The following is a 21,631-nucleotide window of genomic DNA, read 5'->3' as shown; positions in this document are numbered from 1 at the left end:
CTCTTCCAAATTATGCTAATTTTTTCAGAAATACTGTCATTATCACTGGAGAAGAAAGTGCGTGTGTTGGGCTAAGAGCAGCAGACACGGCGTCTTTCAACCATCCAACCTGACAGGCTGGACCACCCCAGGGAGGAAGAGAGTTGGAATAAGAGCTATGCTAATCTATCTTGATTTAAGGTTCCTCCTGGCTATTGTCCTGTCACAAGAAAATGAAATTGACAAAATAGGTCTAAGGCTGGCAAAACAATGTGATATCAGAGACTGTTGTCCCCACAGAGACTTGTCTCCACCACAACATCTCAGATCAAGATGTTGCACTCAACGAGTTGACCGTGTTTTGAGCCGATGGAGTGCAGGAATAAAGCTGGAGGAGGCGAGGTGGACTAACATTGATGTTTGGTGCTCACACACAGTCAAAGTTGATGGACAGTATTTCCCTGATGTCTAACTTTTGATATGAAGACATTATCACATTATCACTTTCTTGTTGGTGCTGCATACACCTTGACATAGATTCAAAAGATGCAAGGTGCATTGATGTATATTTCTATAATGATAATAATAACAATAATAATAACTTGGATTTTTAAAGTGCCTTTCACAAGACCCAAGGACGGTTTACACAGTATGACAAAGCTACACAAACAAACAAACTGAAACAAATTGAACAAATACAACAAACTGAGGTCTGAAGGTGATGTGCTGCCAGGGCTTGGTGCAGGAGTTTTGGACATATTGGAGCTTGTCCAGGGCTTTGCTGACTACCCCAGACCGGACTCCATTGCAGTATTCCAAACGGGAGGTTGAGGAGACATGGATGAGGGTTTCTGCCACAGAGTTGGAGAGCGATGGCTGGAGTCTGGTAATGTTTATAGGATGAAAGAAGGCTGATTTGGTCGGACCTCAGAGGATGGGCAGATCGAGCACCCGTCTACATCAAGAAGGAGATCTCCAACCTTCCAGAGCAACACCTTGTGGGCCACAACCATGAGCTCTGTTCTGTTGCTGTTGAGTTTAAGTAGGTTTGTTGTTGTCCAAACCTGGTTTCTTGAGAACAGGGGCTAACTGAGGCCATCTTGAAACAGGAGGGAACTGTGGTACCAGTAGTTGCTGATGGATAGAGTAGACTTTGGCTTGGAAGAAATCCAGGAACTTGGAGCAGCAGTCCAGGTTACCTGGAGATTGGTTCATTGGGGCAGAGTAGGTGGTTAATGGTTGAGAACAACATTCTGGGCTGGTTTTGCTGTTTGCTGATGAGAGTGAAATAGTATTGTGTCTTGGTTTTAGAGAGAGCCTCTTTGTAGTAGCTCACATGATCTTTTTAGGCCTTCAGGTGGACAGTCTCTCCAGTGGATGACCAGAGGCCTTCATGGATCGGAGTTCAGTGGTGCATGATGGGGCTGGACAGGTGAAGGAGACAGTGGTTTTTCATGGGGGCGAACAAGTCCAGGCTGAAGGAAAGAGCACTGTTGTAGTGGGCTGCCAGGGCGTCCACTGCAGTCTTGAGGGGTTTAGAGGCCAGGTGGTTGGTTAATACATTCATGAGTCAAAGTTACAGAAACGGTCGGACACAGCCCCCCTTATTAGTTCGTAATCCTAATCTGGATTTCTGAAGATGTTCAACCATGCAACGAGCAGTACTGATAAAGCATACTCGCAGCTTCAGACCCCCAGCGTACAAACCCTAACCTTAACCCTAATCACTTTTTTTACGGATACATGCCCTACCCTAACCCTCACCCTAGCCTTGATCAATAATCAAGTACCTTTTTACTTCCAGCTTTTTGTCCTCAAATGGGAAGTACATCCCACAATATGAATGCACGAACAGATTAATGTCTCATAACCTGAATAATACATGTACATGCTTGCCAGAGAGTGTAGATATCCTTAACATAAATGTAAACCAATAAGTTCTGCCTATAGCCATTTTGTTGTGCTTAGTATAGTTCAATTGTGCTATAATCTATCTTGTGTAATGGCTATGTCTACAAATAGACCACATCTGCTTACATGGCTCCCTTCCCTCCTACCCAACACATACACACACTCGCATACACACCACCCCCTCTCCCCTTCCTCCTTGCTTTGGGAGCCACAAAGGCTAAGAAACTGTAATTACCACCTCAGCAATGACTTTGACACACAGTGAAAACTGGCGTTTATTTGTTGTCTGGTCCCTTTTTCTTTTGTGAAAATGAGGTGTGGAGGGTTGGGAGCAACAAACAATTGCAGGATAGGGGGTTATTTGGTTTGCTGCTTCTCCTGGAGTCAGAAATGGACGTACCGACATGCCACTGAATAGGGTTTTGGATTTTTGTTTTTTGTTTTACAGATCTTTGTTGCCATGTATACAAATACCAGAACCAAACCAAGGCTTTACTTTAGTGCAACATGGTTGTTTCATTTTTGACAGTTGCAGCTTTAGTAGGAGGTTAGTATAAAACCACCCCAAACAGCTGTTTAAATAAAAATTAACTCTGTTTCACATGTTTGCTTGATGTCGCTAATGAATAAGGAAAGACCCATTTAAAGCCCCACTTTGGATTTTGAGGCTGACTTTGATATTTGAGAGTAATACATCATTAATGATATTGACAGTGATATATCAGCCAGTACCAAAAACATTTGATAGTAATGCTCTTTTACAGTTGAAGAATTAACTTTATTGTTAGAGTAATATTTACTTTTGTTTTTGTGGTTGCCCAATACCAATACATCGGCGATAACCCGGCATAATTTGGGCCCACATATGTGTCAGTCAGGCTTTCAGATCAAAGTTTATTTCCTGATTATTTTTTTTATCTGCAGTGTTTTGCACATTATGATGGCTGAAGACCTTTTTTTCTTCCAAGACTTCATAATCTTTTTAGGAAAACTATAATTTATACGTTACCACTGATTGCTCGTCTTTATTGCCTTGTTGGGTCCATTCTTCGCAATTTCTTCAAAATTCTGCCACATTCCAACAGTAGATCTCAACAGCTGATGGTTTGCTGATCCCAGTCACCCTTAGTCAATATTCCTATGCCTGTCAAGCCTATTCTCACATGGCATGCACTTGCAGTGCTCCCCCATTGCGGTTACATTTCAGTGTATTTGCTCATACACAATCAAACAGAGTTGTTGATGGAACAGAGCATTGGGAAGCAGCAGGGGCAGAGCATCCCTCAACAAAGGCATTCCTGTCCCTTAGAGAAGACGAGTGCTGCTTTTCAAATGGTAATGCGGCAGGTCCTGGTGCACCAGGCTCTGAAAGAGAATGAGTGATGTCACCGGCATTGGTTTAATTTATATTATGTCCAAAATACACCCATGACTAATTAAGAGTCAAAATTCAACCCCACTGCCCCTTGTGCCTTCCTTTGCGCCCAGGTAATCCACTGTTTAACTAGCAAATGGAGTTGGACACGCCCTAAACACACTTGCACCATGGACTGTGCACCCTAGATGGTTTAAATGAGGTTCCAAGGAAAACACGCCACTGTCACACTCTTTATAAACCGAGTGTTGCTGATACTACAGCACCATACATTCTACTTCAACATGTGTAGAAATCTAAAGTTAGACTGGCCTGCTGTGCCTAGTTATGGTTGCTAAGATATGACTTGACACTCGCTATTTGGAGGGATTAAGCAAATGTCCATTATAATGGCTAGCGCAATGTCGTAGAATCATTTAAACTACAAAAATAGAGCTTTTTCTTTAAAACGTGACATAATAGTGACACCAGGACCAACAAAATGCACATATTGCGATTATTTTGACAGATATTATGATTGCGATATGAGTCCGATTTTATTTTTATTTTCTAGGTAATATGATTTGTAAGCCAGGACATCACCACAATGCTTAATTATAACGGTAGCCCATGATGTGATACATTTTGCATTTATCAAGAAATTGCAGCTCCTTTAGATATTGCACTTCGCAATATTGCAATTTAGATAATAGTTTTGTTTAACTTCTCAGCTGTAAATGAAACAGAAGACCCTTAAATAAATACAATTTTATGAAATCCTTCGAGAACGAGTTAACAGTTATTGATACCAGCATTGAATGTGTCACTGGAGAGTTTAATTTCTCACCTGCTCACACACCACAGTCTTTTGAGACTGATCTGTCTCCCCTCATTGGCAGGTAGCAGATAGTTCCGGTCACCATCCAGCTCTAGAAAAGCCCTCATTCCTTAGAGGTCACCGTGGTTATAGAGCTCTTAGATGTCAATCAGGAGACAAGCCAACAGAAATGTTGGAGAATCCTCTCCAGGGAATCTTTCCTGTTTTTAATCTTATCATCTATCATCTCCCACTCTGGCCTGTTTGTCTTTCTTAAGCACTAAAATTGAATGATCTTGATATGACATGACACCCAATACTGGCATCAGTCTTTCATTGTTGGTTGAATTACCAATGGAGTCATTATTCAGGCAATATATTGAAAGTAGAGGCTGATGTGTTCCCTGCTAACCTAAAGGGAAGCTAAACACAAACCGAGTATTGTCTGTTATTTAAACATAAAGCCAAAATCAATTGTAGCTAAGCTTTCAATTCATTCTAATCTGTTTAAAGCTGCAGTATGGTGGCTCTATTTAGTAATTGGTTATATTTATTAACCTGACTGGTCTTTGGCTGGGTTCCATATGAAATGAACATAGGAGATGCTTTGCTACAAGCAAACCAACTGCAGGAGCGACTTATGAATACTGTGCAGCCAGTTCTTCACATCGCTCTTTGGTGGCAGGTGGTCTGAGCACTTGCAGTGTTGAGAAAGACTAGTAAACAGAGCTTGGAGGTCTTGCTGTACAGATTGACCGAGTTGAATGCTGGAGGAACACCCAGCCATTTTCGTACAAATTTGCTGCACAGTCTCTCCATTGCTTCCACTTGAGTCATGGGGAAGTCATGCAGCAGGAATGGCCATTTGAGTCTGGATATGCCATACTGAAAGCACCTTAAACCTCCTGAGAAACCTGGTTGTTGTCAATTGCCTTGAGCCAGATGTTTAGTTGGGCTGTGGTTTCTTTGAGGTTACCACCTTCCTTCAAGGTGCTGTCATGGTGCTTTCCTAGACATCATATTCCTTGTTCTTGAATTGTTGGAATCTCCGCTCCTTCAATACTAAGGCAGGTTCACAACACATGCGCAATGTGCTTTAATGATTAGAGAGGTTGCTTTCAGTCATTTAAAGGTTTCCTCTCCATGCACGTAATAATGTCACTATAGCAAACATCATGGCTCATTTAAGCAGTAAAACTAAAATCTGTGATCATAAACAGGACAGTACAGAGGATACTCTCCAGAGGAAATGGCAGCGATGGACCTCAGGAGTCTGGGAGATATAAATAATGAATGAAGTTAAACTATACTCTGTCTCATGTGTAATCGCATCATCGCTCTTAAGGGGGAGACGCACATAATGTTTCTGCTGCTGGAGTCCATTGCAGGTTATGTTATAAGTATGTTTCTCATCAAAGATGAATTATTTCACCCACCCACACCCCATCCCCTATTAATTAGAATGATAGTTCTTATGACCTGTCCTGTCCAATCAGAGGACTGAGATCTGTGCACCACATTACGCACACAGAAACGCACCACGTGCTCCTTCTCCTCCAGTTAAATAGAGCACTTTGCTCATATGAAAAATAAGTAGTTATATGCCATATACCTGCACCACTGGCTAAAGTTATACCACAAGTTAATCTGGCTGTACCGCACTCTGCCATTGCCAATTAACATCAAGCTCCACACTGCCTTCGAGCTGTGGGAAAATATATACCTTAGACTGTATGTTTCACTTATAGGGTTATGCAAGTACAAACAGTAACTTAACGTTACACATCTTTAGTTTACTTAACTTGGTTCACAGAAGAGCTATGAAAGTTAAATATCAGCTGAAGCAGTCATTAACATAGCGTTACACTGCATACATCCGCTTCCTATTCAACCAGCTGAAATAAGGACAGCCCTACTCTGCCATTGCTGATCACATTGTGGTCAAACAAGGTATAAAGTGAAATCCTGTGAAAGAGTGGAAGGAAAGAGTGTTACCAAGGAAGTGTCCTTGAGGGGGTGTACTTTGTCTGCAGTGATGTTGTGGTGTGTGTCAAGTGGCATCCATATGAATGCAAGGACCCACGGTTTCCCAGAGGAAGATTTAATTGTAGTGAAATGATCACTGATCAACTGCCTTCAACTGTTTTAATGTCAGTTCAGCTGATAAAAGCACAGATCACTGCTGGCCAGAAATTGAAAGCCTGCTACCTGAATGTTCTGTTGAGCCAAGGCAAATTAGCGATACACTGTGCTATTAGAACTTTTATAGGCTAATACTTTTTTTAAGTCGGTAATGAAAACCATTTTTAGTCACACCCCCAGGTTAATATTTTCGAGGTGGGTTACTCCAGGTATTATATAATCGTGTGTTGTCAAGTTCTTTATCCATAAAGTGTTCGCTTGCTGCTGTTGAGGATATAATGTTTGCTTGTACATTTTAGTTTATCCATGACTATCACTTAGAGTTGTTCCGATTCCGATGCCAGTATCGGAAATGCCTCCGATACTGCCGAAAATGCCGGCATCGGTATCGGCGAGTACTGGAGTCCAGGCACCGATCCGATACCACGTAATTTATTAGCCTAGCTCCATTAGCTCCGAGATTCTACCGGATACGTGTCCGCTGCGTTAAGCCTAGTTTATGCTTCTGCGTCGCGGCGACGGCAGAGCTACGTCGTCGACCCTACGCCGTCATTGAGCATTCGAAGTTCTGCGTCGAGGGAACGCGTTGGTCTGCAATTCACCGCCAAGCCGCGAGGGGGGGTGGGGGTGGGGGGGTTGGTTTCGGGGGGTTCTTGCTCTCTTGCACTGCAGTTGCGGTCAGAGCGGATATGCTGTGTAGCATTCTGGTCACAGTGTGGGGCTACAAGCTACATGCTGCACAACACCAATACTCCTCCTGCCCTGCTGGGATCTCACAAAGCATGGAGTTCACAAGCAATAGGAGACAAGCATGCAAGCAGCAGAAGTAACTGGCGGTGTTGTTATACTGTTGACCGGAAAAGCAACTGCCGGAATGACGGTCTGAGCGGACCAATCCCAGTCCTTGCCGTTCGCGTCTCGACGCGTCGACGTGACGCGTAGTCAGGATTTTTTGGAGGCGCACGTCAGGCTACGGCGCAGGGTCTGCGTAGGGGTCTGCGTCGACGACGTAGCTACGCCGTCGCCGCGACGCAGAAGCATAAATCAAGCTTTACGGCTCCGGTACGGTTTGGCTCCGTCGTCCTCGTCCAGCAACCCCCACCAGCTGTGTTTTGAGTCCGCCACAGCGCAGCTCCGCCGATCAGCTGGAGTTACGAAACAGAGGAATTCCCGCGATGATTACATAATCACACACGGCCGCAGTTATATGTATGTGTTATAAACACAGCAACACGCAGTGTTCCCGACTGAAGGATTAGAAGAAGAGCGCGTATTTGTCTCTTATTTGAGGTTTTTGTGCTTGTATCAACACGGAGTGTTTTATTTTGAAAATTAACCGGATGTCATGTTATTATTTCGTGTCTGACTTCCTGTCTGCTCTGTGCTGAATTCGGCTTTATACTATTCTTTTTAAAAATAAATGGCTTTCATTTGCTGTATTCATTCATGTTTTACAAAGGGTTTAACCTGAGCCAGGCCTTACCACAATGATAATCATATCGCAGTCATGCAGGCGTAGTGTGATATATATAATTTTTTATAACACACTGGTATCGGTATCAGTACTCGTATTGGCCGATACCCACAGCATAAGTATCGGAATCGGTATCGGAAGGGAAAAAATGGTATCGGAACATCTCTACTATCACTTAAATGTTAAGAATACATTTCCATAAGAATGTTGCCTTGTTAGTCAAAGCTGCCTCTGTCAGAATAAAATGATCATTTTTCTAAGATGTCTCTAGATTGGAACAGATTCAACCCCTGAGCTAAGGCCACAGTAGGCACTACTTGCTTGTCATATGCATCTTTTTAGTCTCACTCTTGCACTCTTTGTCCCTTCACACCATGTCATTTCATGGTCATTAGGCAGTGTAGCTAATTAGCTCAGCGAAACCTCAGCGTTGACAGACTTCTTACCTCTGTGCTGCCTTCATCCTATTCTTGTTCAACAAAGTGACAGTGTCATCCTTGCCCCCTAACATTCATGCTCATTCAGAGCCCCTGTGGGCTAAAAATTGAGCAGAAAGACTGACGTGCAGACTTCAATAGCTGCCAATCAATTCAAATGCAGAGGCATGTTAGTGAGTTTTTTTAAACCTCAACTTGAAACAATGCCGTCTTAGACTAGTATGTCTCTCATGGTGAGCTCACTGGGTGTGGATCTTTAAAACATTGTAAAGGACAGATAATGTGTGCTAAACACTCATGCTCCAAGCACCATGCTACATGTAAAGGCTGATGCCTGTACATTATCAGAAATTAATGAAGTCCATTAATGAGTCCATTAATTCCTGATTAAGGATACCTCGTTTGGACATAATCATGCTTGGTATACCATGAAACTAAAGAAACACTATTAATTATTATTTTCAATCATTTTGTGATCAAAATCTAAAGATTTTACAGGCCATAACTCTGCTTCTTCATAACATAACATTTTCAGTTTTTAGTGACCACATTTGAGGGATCATTACGAAAAATGTGTATATGTAAGCCGATATATCGATGACATTTTTTACCCCTAATATTGGTATAGGCATCAGTCCCAAAAATCAAGTATTGGTCAGGCTTTAGCTGGAACAGTCATTACCATCTCAGGTTCTTATGCAAAAGAAACTTTGTTCAGTACCCAGTAAATAGAACGAACCTTAGATATGACTTGGCTACTGAGTTGCATGGTGGGTAATGTACTGTATATATAACTAGAAGCATCTCCTATTACTAGGTTGCATAGTGGGTAATGTAGGCACCAGGTTTTGAAAAGGAATGGAGAAAGCAGTGTGTGGGTTTAAAAGTGATATCTCTTGTTCCGCTGTATCAGTTTTGATCATTTGTTTTTAAATTGTTCAGATGGGTCCATAAGTGTTCTGGGAGTGCAATAATACACTACTGGACCTCTTTTTCAAAACCTGGTACCTACATTACCCACAATGCAATTTAGCCACTGAATGACATTAATGGAGGTAATTTATCAGTTTACATGTTGCTTCCTCTGGAGCCATGAAAGGCTATTTACTACTTTGTTTCACATACTGTACTTTATGCAGTAGTGCTTCCAAGACCTGTAAACACAGTTTAATGTGTAAAATTGGTGAGGTACCCTTCCTGTCATTTGAGAAGAAAGCGTGCTTTTTGGATTAAGAGCAGCAGACTCTCATACCATCATAGCCCTCGGTGTCTTACGATCATCCAACCTGACTGGCTGGACCACCCCAGGGAAGTAGAGAGTCAGAATAAGAGGCATGCTAGTCCAGCTCGGTTTAAGGCTGCTCCTGGCTAAATGTGACAAAATGGGACCCAGGCTGGCCAAACAACGTGAAAACAGAGTCTGTTTTGCCCACAGAGACCCGTCTCCTCCACATCATCTCAGATCAAGCTGTTGCACTTCACGGGCGGGCAGTTCTTGTTTTGAGCCAGCAGAGTGCAGGACTCCAGTGGGACCATGAGAGTTGGACTCTGTGTTTATAATATCGATGCTTGGTGCTTACACACAGTCGAACACAAAGTCAAAGTTATCATTACCATCATCATACTGCTCTCTGTATTGCATAAATTACCTTGTATCTTCTACTGTAAGTACAAGAGATTGAGTCAAAATGCGGTTAGCCAAGCTTAGCATAAAGTCTGAAAGATGGGGTTCAATCTCCAGCTCCACCTTTCCACATGTCGGAAGTGTGCTTTGGCAAGACACTGAACCCTAATACTGGGCAGGCCAGCGTGTGTGTGTGTGTGTGTGTGTGTGTGTGTGTGTGTGTGTGTGTGTGTGTGTGTGTGTGTGTGTGTGTGTGTGTGTGTGTGTGTGTGTGTGTGTGTGTGTGTGTGTGTGTGTGTGTGTGTGTGTGTGTGTGTGCGCGTGTGTGTGTGCGTGTGTGTGCGTGCTCTTGTATGCATGACCTTTTTTTACACTGGTGTTCAGTGCTCGGTTTGTGGTTAAATGGAAGTGCTCATAATTCGCACTACTGCCAAATGGCAGGTTGCCTGGTGCAGTGGAGTACATAATTAGATAACTTTTTTATTTCTCTCCTTCCCAGTGCGGCTTCATGACAGCATATCAGAGGAGGGATTCCACTATCTGGTCTTCGACTTGTAAGTGCAAGACTTTTATTTTCACTTTTTTGCACCTTACGAGACACTGCAAATGGTTAAACAAGTGCTTAATACTCACACACCACACATTCATCTTATGCTCTGCCGACAGCTGTCAATCACATGTCCTGTCACCAAGGCACCATGGGAGTTCAGATGTGGTGCGTTCGCCTCCTCTTTGCTCCATCTGTCTCAGCAGTGCCATGTGCTCAGTCATCACACAGCCGCACCATGTTCACATTCTGCACAAAATCATCACTTTCATACTCACATACATGCACACTGAGACAAAATACAAATGAGCTTGATTGCATCATGTAGGACCATATTCACATCTTTCAGCTCTCTAAATTATAAATAATGATTTACACAGATAACAGGTAAATACATTTATTACAGATACATATCAAAATCTCTGCAGGCACAAAACTGTATTCAAAGAGCTCTCAATATCAAATCAGAAGAAATCAAAGTCTAACTGAAATTAAATTGCATGTTATTTACTGCTGCAGATCTGCTCTGTAAGTCGAATACCTTTTGCTCTGTTTTGAGTAAAAAGACAGAAATGGTTAATGATGACCAGACTGCCAGATGACTTCTGCAGGAATGTATTTGTCACATTTCTCAGCACTTAAATTGGATGGAATTTTGAAACATTACATTTGTTAATTGAGATTTATGTGAATTCCGCAACGGCAATTACTGTGCACATTCATTAAGCATAAAATGTGAGATATCGGCCTCATTACCATGAAGCATTTTACTGTATATAACTTAAAAATTAAGGAAACTATAAGTATCTTGGTATGACCATGAAAGTCCAAAAAAGCTACCGTAAATTAGAGTTTAGATCGATATTTCCCGCGACTATCCTCGGGCCGGGCCCTTGATCAAACATTTGTGTTTTTGGTTTTTTGTAATCATTACTTTATTCATTTGCGATCCATTCCATTCTGAATAAACAAACAACGCAGTGTACATGCTTCGTCCTTGTTGCATTATTCATTAAGATAATTGTAAACAGATTTCTGTAGTTCAAACAACTTGGAATTGTAGTTGAGAACGTCAGTTATAACAGCCCACTGTAACGTGGGCTGGTGTAGGGGAAGGTGATGGTCCACTTCAGTGCGGTGCCTCCAGTTACTCAAGAGACGGCAGGCAACATGTGGGGGTTTCTGCACGGTACTTTTATTCATAATACTGACCACACCATGCCAGGTCTCTACGGCACTAATGTTACAGGCATACATGCAAACGATCCAGGCCGAGGTTCTTGCACCAACACTTTACAAAATAAAAACTAAATAAAATGTGGAGTCTTCGCTCTGTCGGCAGTATCCTTTCTCATGGGGAGCGGAAGTACACCTGCTCTTCTTCATTGTACAGGTTACATCACCCACTAAACAAAAGGAGGCGCCACCTAGTGGCGCTACATTGAATGACTCTGACCTTTACACCACGTATTAAAAAATTGTCGGGTTAAAATCAGGCTCGGGCTCATAATTACAGTTAATGTGTCGGGCTCGGACACAGCGTACTCAGGTAGGGTCGGGCTTGATTTTTTGGACCCAATCTAAGCTCTACCGTAAATGTGCTTATTGTTTACAACAATGTTCAAACCCAGAGAAATCTGTAATTTAATTCAAATTAACAGTGTGATTTATTTGGTCGCCTGTTGCTATAGTTTTCGGGAGAGAGTCAGAGTGAGGAAGGAAGTCGCCATACCTGACTACACATAACATGAATAAAATTTTATGACATCACCTCATCTGCCTGAGTTAAGTAGATAGATTTTCATCGGCACTAGGTTGTTTAACAGTGAAGACAACAACTCCCATGAGCCCACATTACTTGCGTCTTCCGTTTTGTTTTTTATTGTGAGACCCCTCTTAGCAGAAATGACATACTATGAATTTAATTCATCAAGCTCTTTTTCTCTAGTTTGTTGTCATCCTGTATCTGTACACCTGTATACCTAATTTGTTAAAAAAGCAATCACCATTGTTTCATCATCGTCACCTAATATCCTGGGCATTTACTATCACTTCATGTAATCATCACTCCTTCATTCCCTCTCTGTTGTGTATTGTCAGCTTGTCCAACAGAAGTTTTTTTAGACGCTGCAATTGATTAAGGGTATGGGCAATAATTAAAGGGGTTATAGAGTACGGAAGGTATTTCTGTCTTGGTTAAAAAACAACACAGGAATAAGTGAAGAACCTGCCTGGAAGAATGATCGGACACAACAATACTGCAGTTGGCTAATGCCGATTGACCATCTACTAGCTACTATATTATTAAACTTTTTTTATTGAAGAGAGTGAACTCATTGTGAGAGATTTTGAGAACTGGATTCAGAAAAACTCATACTACACTTCATATTTGGGTCACTTCCTGACTGCTGAATGAAGGACAACAGTCTACACTCTACAGAGCAAACACAAAGTTCCATGAATCCAAAACAGAAACATTTGCTAGAAGCCATGAAAAAGATTTCACCTTAAAAGTATTTTTCCATATTTTGTGCACATTGACCCACCGTCCCACTTTTAAACGTTTTAAAAAGCAACTCCATTGATGTTATACATGAAATTTACATGGTTAGTGAAAACAGTGGTATAATGTCTTATGTCACTCTGACAGAGCTTTGTCAAATCTAAGAAGGGAAAAAAAAAAAAAAAAAAACCCTGATTATACCATGGTCTGGGTGAATACTTGAGTTTCGTTGGCTGCAGGGTGTCAATTAATTCCTGAGTCATTGACATCTACAGTATTCATAAGAACCTTATGGGATGGTAATAATTGTTCCAACTATCAGTCAAACTCTCCAGTGTTGCAGGGACACGAGTTATGGCTTGTGAATAGGGGTGGGAAAAAAATTTCGATACGGCAAAATATCATTGTGCTTCCTCGTGCATTACAATTATACGCTGGTGCCAAATATCAATATTTTCATTTTAAAAATAAGGCACTCTAAACAGATTTCCATGCTAGTTTTCCTGCCTGTGGCCAATTAACGGAAGTTAATTGACTGAAGAAGAGGAAGTTTACAGTAGGATAATGGTGGAGATCAATGTGAGGAAAGTTAGGTTAAGAGACACCCCAGACTTGTTTAATAGGACAAACACAATCCACAAAGACTTTGCCATATGCAAGGACTGTGTGGTAAAAGTTAAGTACAGGGGCAACATCACGAACATGCAAAGCCACTTGCAATTCCACCACCCTGATCTCCTTGTTGAGAAAGTGGCTAATGCTAATGTTGTAAGTGAACATGCAGTGTTGAATGCAACGTTTAAAGCAAAGCCTCCTTTCTCGTCCCCGATGGCTGCCAGTATTACAAAGTCCATCGCTGGGTTTAGTTGCAAGGACCTCGCCCGTACAGTGTGGACGAAAATAAAATAAAGTAAAAATATATAAAACACTGGAACCAAGGTATGAAATGCAGAGCAGAAAATATTTCACCGAAAAAGCTATTCCTGCTCTTTATGATGAGATGAGAGGAAAGTTGGAGGATGTACTCCAGTCTGCACAGAGAATTGCGCTCACTGGCGATGGATGGACTTCACCGGCCACAGAGTCCGTGGGTACGTGACAATCACTGCCCGTTTTATTGATAACGAGTGGGAAAACGCACTCCTACGTGCTGAAAACAAGGGGGAGGGGAAGTGCACTCACCTCTGAGCATGATGATTGCAGTTGCTGTTCCTAAGAAGAACATGCATTTGAGGATGAATTGAAATGTTCTCAGGTTTATGTAAAACAAGCTGGTGAACTCTAAAATGTTCTCAGGTTTATGTAAAGCAAGCTGGTAAACTCTGAAATGTTCTCAGGTTTATATAAAACAAGCTGGTGAACTCTAAAATGTTCTCAGGTTTATGTAAAACAAGCTGGTGAACTCTAAAATGTTCTCAGGTTTATGTAAAGCAAGCTGGTAAACTCTGAAATGTTCTCAGGTTTATATAAAACAAGTTGATAAGCATAAAATGTGTACAGGTTTAGATACACATGTTGGTTATGCTTGCAAAGCACTAAAATTTGTATTTTTATATCTGCCTTTTATAAAGAAATGTCTTTTTTTTAATTAATTTTTTTACACTTATTCGTTTTCAGTTCTATAGTTGTGTAAATTAAATTTACAGACTTGTCCTGCTGCAGAACTGTGCTGTTTTCTAACAGTTTGGACTTTTTCCAGTTTATGGCACATATGAACAATGACAAGTTACAGTCACTGTGTTTGTAAAAGAGGCCCTATGCTAAGACTTAGTACACTTTTTGTTCAGTGTTTCATCTCAGTTTGTGTCAAATTCTGTGAAACTGACACCAAATTGCAGTGAATGAATAGAGAAATCCTGCACTTTACCTTTTTATGGGCATTTTGTATTCTTCAGTTAGACAGATTGTGATGTATCGTTATATGATTGTCTTGCAATATATAGATTATTGCAGAATCGCTGTATCGTGATAGTATTGGTATCGTGGGCCATGTATCGCATATCGTATCATATCGTATGGTATCCTGTGATTCCCACCCCTACTTGTGAACAGACCCCATTAAAGGATAACTACCGTTTTTTACAACCTGGACCTTATTTCTAGCAAAATATCATTTACTCACCCAGATAACTTTGGTGTCATTTGAAGTTGTTCGGACGAAATGGATCCAGTGTAGCGCCAATATATGCCAGTATCGGAAATGCCTCCGATACTGCCGAAAATGCCGGCATCGGTATCGGCGAGTACTGGAGTCCAGGCACCGATCCGATACCACGTAATTTATTAGCCTAGCTCCGTTAGCTCTGAGATTCTACCGGATATGTGTCCGCTGCGTTACGGCTCCGGTACGGTTTGGCTCCGTCGTCCTTGTCCTTCAACCCCCACCAGCTGTGTTTTGAGTCCGCCACAGCGCAGCTCCGCCGATCAGCTGGAGTTACTAAACCGAGGAATTCCCACGATGATTACATGATCACACACGACCACAGTTGTATGTATGTGTTATAAACACAACAACAGGAAGTGTTCCCGACTGAAGGATTAGAAGAAGAGCGCGTATTTGTCTCTTATTTGAGGTTTTTGTGCTTGTATCAACACGGAGTGTTTTATTTTGAAAATTAACCGGATGTCATGTTATTATTTCGTGTCTGACTTCCTGTCTGCTCTGTGCTGAATTCGGCTTTATTCTATTCTTTTTAAAAATAAATGGCTTTCATTTGCTGTATTCATTCATGTTTTACAAAGGGTTTAACCTGAGCCAGGCCTTACCACAATGATGATCATATCACAGTCATGCAGGCGTAGTATGATGTATATAATTTTTTATAACACACTGGTATCGGCATCGGTACTCGTATCGGCCGATACCCACAGCATAAGTATCGGAAACGGTATCGGGAGGGAAAAAATGGTATCGGAACATCTCTAATGCGTGTGACGGGGCACCGACACACAGCCTCTATATAACGTATTATCTGCCACGAAACTAGTTCATTTCACTAATATTTTGTCATGATACGCTAGTGCTATTCCCCTCTGAGTTGCCTGTTATCAACATCCGGGGTCAAACTAGCAGTAACAGCTACAGGTAAACAAGCCGGGCTGGCGCGGGTGCACGCGCAGCTCAGAGACGACATCTTCCAGGTCAGAGGTAGTAGGTCAACCTACAGACCCCGGATGTTAACAATAGACGAGCCCGGACTCAGAGGGGAATAGCACTAGCGCATCGTAACAAAATATTGGTGAAATGAACTAGTTTCATGGCAGATAATGCTCATAGAGGCTGTGCTTCGGTGCCCCGTCACTCACATTATATGGATATACGCGGCGATCCACTGGATCTAATTTCGTCCGAACGACGCCAAATGACACCAAAGTTATCTGGGTGAGTAAATGATCATATATTTTGCTAGAAATAAGGTCCAGGTTGTAAAAAACAGTAGTTATTCTTTAACTGTGTTGAGTGGAGTTTAAAAGAGTTTGAAACATGTAAACATTACCAGCATCATGAGAATTGTAAAATATACAATAAAAAATTGTTAAGAGAAAGACCTGTGTGCTCTAGTTTCCTTCAGGGCGCAACTACTTAACTTGTGGATTGATATCTACTGTACATGAACATATCATTCTCTGAGGTCCAAAGGCTGACTCATAGCATCATTTACAGCGCTCCATTATTACTGCACCTCCATTATATTATAGATATGCTCACATTGGAAAAGCACTTTAGCTTTTAGCTATAACCTCATGGAGAGACATGGAAAACTCTTCCAGCTGAATAAACAATGTCCATATACTGTGTGACCACATCTGCTGGAACATGTTTTTGTAGTGATTTCTCCATTTTGGCACAGTGACATTCTTTTGGCCCAGCTGGTCTGAAAAAGAATCTCTTGCAGATGAAATTTACAACTGCGACTTTTTTTTCCCAATAGACACAAACATGAACATCTGTGATTTTACACTTCACTTCTTTTCCACATGTGTATTTTCTTTCCAATGTTCTCATTCTGTTTCTGTCTGCCACTTCATTTGTTTCTCCTCCAGAGTTACCGGTGGTGAGTTGTTTGAGGATATTGTTGCCAGGGAGTACTACAGTGAAGCTGATGCCAGGTATGTGTAATGCTCTGTTGTGTTGATATTTCTCAATTTATTGAATAAATGTGATGTGGAACCCGTTGAGTCGACTTTGGCAAAAAAGGCACATTCAAGCAGATACACAGTATAGAACAGCTAACAAAATTATATTAATTTACGTCATAAAATTGCATTACCTACCCATGAGCATGTATTTGACACATGCCCACAAAAATACAACCCTTGCTCATTATGCAGTGGACAGAAGTGTTTCCTGTTGTGCTGCCTTTGATATGCCTTTTATGCCTGCAATTACTCTTTTTTCATTTCCTGTTCTACCTTTGTCCTTTGATTATAGATCTACTTTTTCCAATTTTACCTCATGACCTGTCCATTAAAAATCCATTCCAAAACCAACTCTGTCTGCTTTTTACATGGCAGTTCTTATAAAAGAAAGCAGCTTTATACCAGAGCATTTCCATTAAAGTTTCATCTAAAGTTTATTTTTTCGTATTTTTAAATAATTTTGTTTCCATCCAGCTCGATTGAAGTATGACTTTCAGTTGATGGAGCAGCTCCAGCAGTTGTGATCAAGAGTCGTAGCTCTTTTCAATTCAGCTTAACAAGACAATTGTTCGTTCACACATTTTTAGATGTGACGGATCTGGATTCTTTTTTGTTGTGGATTTTATTTATTTGTATAAATTGATTTATCATAAGTGACATCTGAAAGAACTTAATGGATGAAAAGAATATGCATGTGTCCTTTTGTATTTTTCTCTACTTGTCAAATGACTTAAAGGAGCAGTTCAACAAGATGTTTTCTTTCAAAGAGTGACTTGAAGATCAATCTCATGACTGTGTGTTAAATACTGATATGGTTAGCCTAGCTTAAGCATTATGTGTGGGGAAGTATTTATTGGCGAACAACAGCTGGGGGCAGTGACTATGCAGAATCTTGTCACAGTGAGTTTGCCAGGTACAGTTGTGCCGGCACAGCCACCTACAGTATACTAAGACTTGTGTTTACAGACTCTGGCAATCTGCATTATAGTCAGAGATACTAGACAGAAGTGCTTGGAGGAGAATTCTGATATGGTCAGAAAAAAACATGCAAGATACATAATATACTATGGCAACTTTCTGCCTGCTTCCAGTCTTTATACTAAGCTAAGCCAACTGCATCCTGATTGATATCGATCTTATCATCTCACTCTTGGCAAGAAAGCAGATAATTGGGTTTCAATCAGGAGAGACTAGTGAATGAAGTTAAGAAAATGATTATTACAGCAGATGATATGTGATAAAGTCTTTAGCTTAGACTCTACAGGGAGATTTTGTGATCGAAGGGCCTCTGCCCTAAGCAGCAGCAAGAAGAATCCTGCAAAGTAAGGGGCGCAAGCCTCACAAAACACAGCCCAATGTTTTCCCCAAAACAATGCTTACTTACCACGCAGGAATGAAATTAATTAAACAATGACGATATTATCTGTCAAGAAATGAAACATGAACATGGCACGATAGTTTTTGATATTAAAAGATATTAATAACAGTGAACCATGAATGAATAGCACTGACCTGGACAGCAACTTTTTTGCCCAAATTGAAAATACTATGAATGATTCATGTGGTTGAGTAGACCATGGGTGACAGAATTTCCAAGTTAAAGCTAATCAGCAATGGCTAGGGGACAGGAATTACATACATTGACAAGATTTAGCTTAGACAATAAAGTCTCCATTACATACCTCTTACATTTTCTACATACATTTAGAGTTTGCTGAATAACTTACCCAGCAATCGCTAGAGATGGCTTGCAGTGAATAGTTTTGGCCAGCAATAGTTAGAAAACATGCTGTGTTTGCAATAAATAGGCTTTAGCCAGCAATGTCTAGAGGACTGCATTTGCCTGCTTTGATGTGTAGACTTTAGTCATCAATGGCAAAAGAATTTAAGGACTGACAACCAAATTGAAAATACCATGAGTGATGTCTGTGATGGCATATGCCATGTGTGTCAGAATTTACAACAAAGTAAAGCTTTGCCAAAATGGCGAGGGGACAGGAATTCCAGACATTGACGAGATTTGTTTAGATTAGATTAAATCTAATATATAATTTATTTTATTTACTGTGTCAGGAATCAGATGGACTCCGTGAACTCTGTTTTCCCACACTAGTGCATGAAAATGGCTTGAGAACCTCTGATGATGAGGCTCATTTTTAATATATACGTTTTGCATGAGAAAGTTGCACTGAGGCCTGAGGGGGATGAACGGCCAGGATATGAAGCAATGTTGCAAAGGCTGCACACAAATGGCAGCGATGAGGATCGCTGATTTTCTTGTCCGAACTTTAGTTAGAGCTTCATTTCCCAGAATGTTGAACTATTCCTTTAAAATCTTTCTTTTGTCAATCAAAGTGTTGTTATTTCATGTGTTTGGTGTGTTCTGTCTGCCTGTTCTTGTTCCTTTGTTTCTTGACATTTACCTGTTCTCCCTCTTCCTCTTCTTTTTGCTTCTGGCGTGGTCTCTCTCTCTCCTCCACAGTCACTGCATACAGCAGATTCTAGAAAGTGTAAATCATTGCCACATTAATGGCATAGTGCACAGGGACCTAAAGGTTAGTAAGTGACGACAGTAACAGCAAAAAGACGCGGGCCTGCCCACCTGTAACACCTTGCCTTGCTCCTCCACTGCCTGATCAGTCGAACAATTAACCTTTTCACTGAGTGCCGCCTCCTCCAAAACCACGCCTTCTCCTCCACCAGTCACCCTCACACAAAGCCACCTGACAGGAGTGTTTTCACATCCACCTGCTGGAGGGCATTGTGGGCAGGTTTACTGGGAGAGGAGGTGGGAGGTCGTGTAGTAACGGGGGAGCTGGTAGATCTCATGATGGCCTGCCCCTCCTGTATGCCAGAGCACAAAGTGCATGTAGCATCTGTCCAAAACCATGCAGTGACGCGGCCACTGAGAGGCTGACAGCTGAGAGAGGAGGAGGAAGAGGAGGACGAAAAATGTTTTGTGGCCTTAGAGACCATGTGTGGAAATTTATGACAATTTGTATTCAGTGATGACTAAAATGTTGTCCTTGTGCTTACTATCATAACACAACTTGAAACATATTGTTGACATCTTATTTAACATGTTTAATGGTTGTCAGAGACACCACAACACTTCCTGCAACCTCTTGAGCACTGTTGGGTTGTAATTGAGGAGCAGTAACAAATCTAAACCACACCCTCCATCAGCTCCTACCTCCCTCCTCAGTCTCTCAGGGTCCAGCCTCAACTTGGCCAGGAGCTAACACCACTTCTGTTTTGAGACTCGGGCAGAGACTTGGCCATGCTGTGTGCGTAGTAGATGATGACGAAATTGCAGCTCTGTTTTTCTAGCCGGTGCCAGTCACATTATGTCATTTAGCGACCGTAGAAACACAAGAAAAACATTTATAACTTGGAGTAAATGGCTCAATTTTTCCAAAGTGCCCCTTATTATGGCTGCTGGCTGCTGGTTAAGGGGGTCAGTTGCCACATCTCTGTACAGTCACCACACTAACATGGCCAGCAGCTCCCCGAGTGTCAAAGCGAGCTCTCAGCCACAGACAGTGAGTGGTAGCTTATCACTAACCCATGGCCCCCTGGTGTTTGCATGCAGTCATTGCATTCAGCAGATCCTAGAAGCTGTGCTCCACTGCCACCAGATGGGTGTGGTCCACCGCGACCTCAAGGTAAGTAGATTCACCATAAAGACCAAAGACATACAGGTCTGTGGCCTCACACTTCCGACATGTCTTACTTGGCCTCTGTATTTGTTTCTCCATTTTTTCCTATTTGATTTTTCTTTTTGTACCTACACTAATGTAAATCTACTCTCTCAGTTCTTCTGTAAAAGTCATATTACACCTTACTTTCACATAGAGGTGTTTGCATCTTCCAGTGTCATGTTTTGACAAAATATCAACTTCACACTTCCATCGAGCAGGCACTCCACTTGCCCCCCCAATGAAAGAAAAGTGTTAATGCTCCTGAAAATAAGACTGGCAGTCCTCCAGTTATAAACAGCAGTGCATACTGTTTATGGGCCTTTTTGAAAAAGCGCATATGTCTGGATGAACATCTACCATGGGCTGTTGTACCTCCATGAAGGATGCCCATTTAGTAGTAAAATGTCAGTTCTGGTGGAGAGAAGAGATGTACTGAAACACCATCTTGTCGTAAAACAGTTTGCTAATTAGGGTTAGAGATGCATAATAAAGTCAGGATCTCTTGCTGAGATGTACTATTTCAGTGCATGAAATAGTCAAATGACTTACCATTGTTCTCATTGTTCAACTGTTATTGGAGTTTGGACCTTAATACACATTAAGACCACAGTGGTCTGTTTCTATCTGTAATGCTGCTGTTTTCTTCCTGTGGTATCCTCCAAAGCTCTGATTTGCTAATCAAATGAACCAGGTGCGTCTGAGATTTGGTTTTTACTGGCCATACCCAGCCCTCTCTCCGCGCTCTGATTGGCTGTTACCAGGCAGCTGCCATGGCTCACTGCAGAAGCGCAGGCAAAACAAATACAACCAAAACAAATAAGCGAGCTGCAGAGCAGAGGCAACACTTGGAAACACTGTGACATTGTGTGTGTATATTCATGTGTTGGCTTTTCTTAAAATAATGATTTGAGATAAGCGGTTAGTACAGGGAGACCAAAACACACACACACACACACACCTACACACGCCCGTTATAAAGTTCTTGTAAAGCTTTAAGTTTAT

At 41.5% G+C, this 21,631-nt stretch overlaps 1 protein-coding gene across 23 annotated transcripts in view; it reads left to right on the top strand.

Moving 5' to 3' along the window:
* The window catches only part of LOC311251631 (calcium/calmodulin-dependent protein kinase type II delta chain), a gene marked incomplete at its 3' end in the record, with an annotated part of 101,096 nt that overhangs the window by 42,514 nt on the left and 36,951 nt on the right, over positions 1-21,631 (top strand). For 15 of the 23 annotated variants that reach the window (XM_084344143.1, XM_084344141.1, XM_084344139.1 and 12 more), the window contains exons 4-6: positions 10,238-10,292; positions 16,833-16,898; positions 20,521-20,593. In XM_084344143.1, coding sequence (XP_084200269.1) covers positions 10,238-10,292; positions 16,833-16,898; positions 20,521-20,593 — 194 coding nt within the window. Of the gene's footprint in view, positions 1-10,237; positions 10,293-16,832; positions 16,899-19,410; positions 19,484-20,520; positions 20,594-21,631 lie in introns of all 23 variants that reach the window. The other 8 variants (XM_084344149.1, XM_084344148.1, XM_084344147.1 and 5 more) reach the window with 1 other exon arrangement.

The sequence above is a fragment of the Pagrus pagrus genome, assembly GCF_965226575.1.
Source record: "Pagrus pagrus genome assembly, chromosome: 22".
NCBI lineage: Eukaryota > Metazoa > Chordata > Actinopteri > Spariformes > Sparidae > Pagrus > Pagrus pagrus.
Note: the sequence above shows the minus strand (reverse complement) of the source record. Positions and strands in the feature narration are given on the sequence as shown.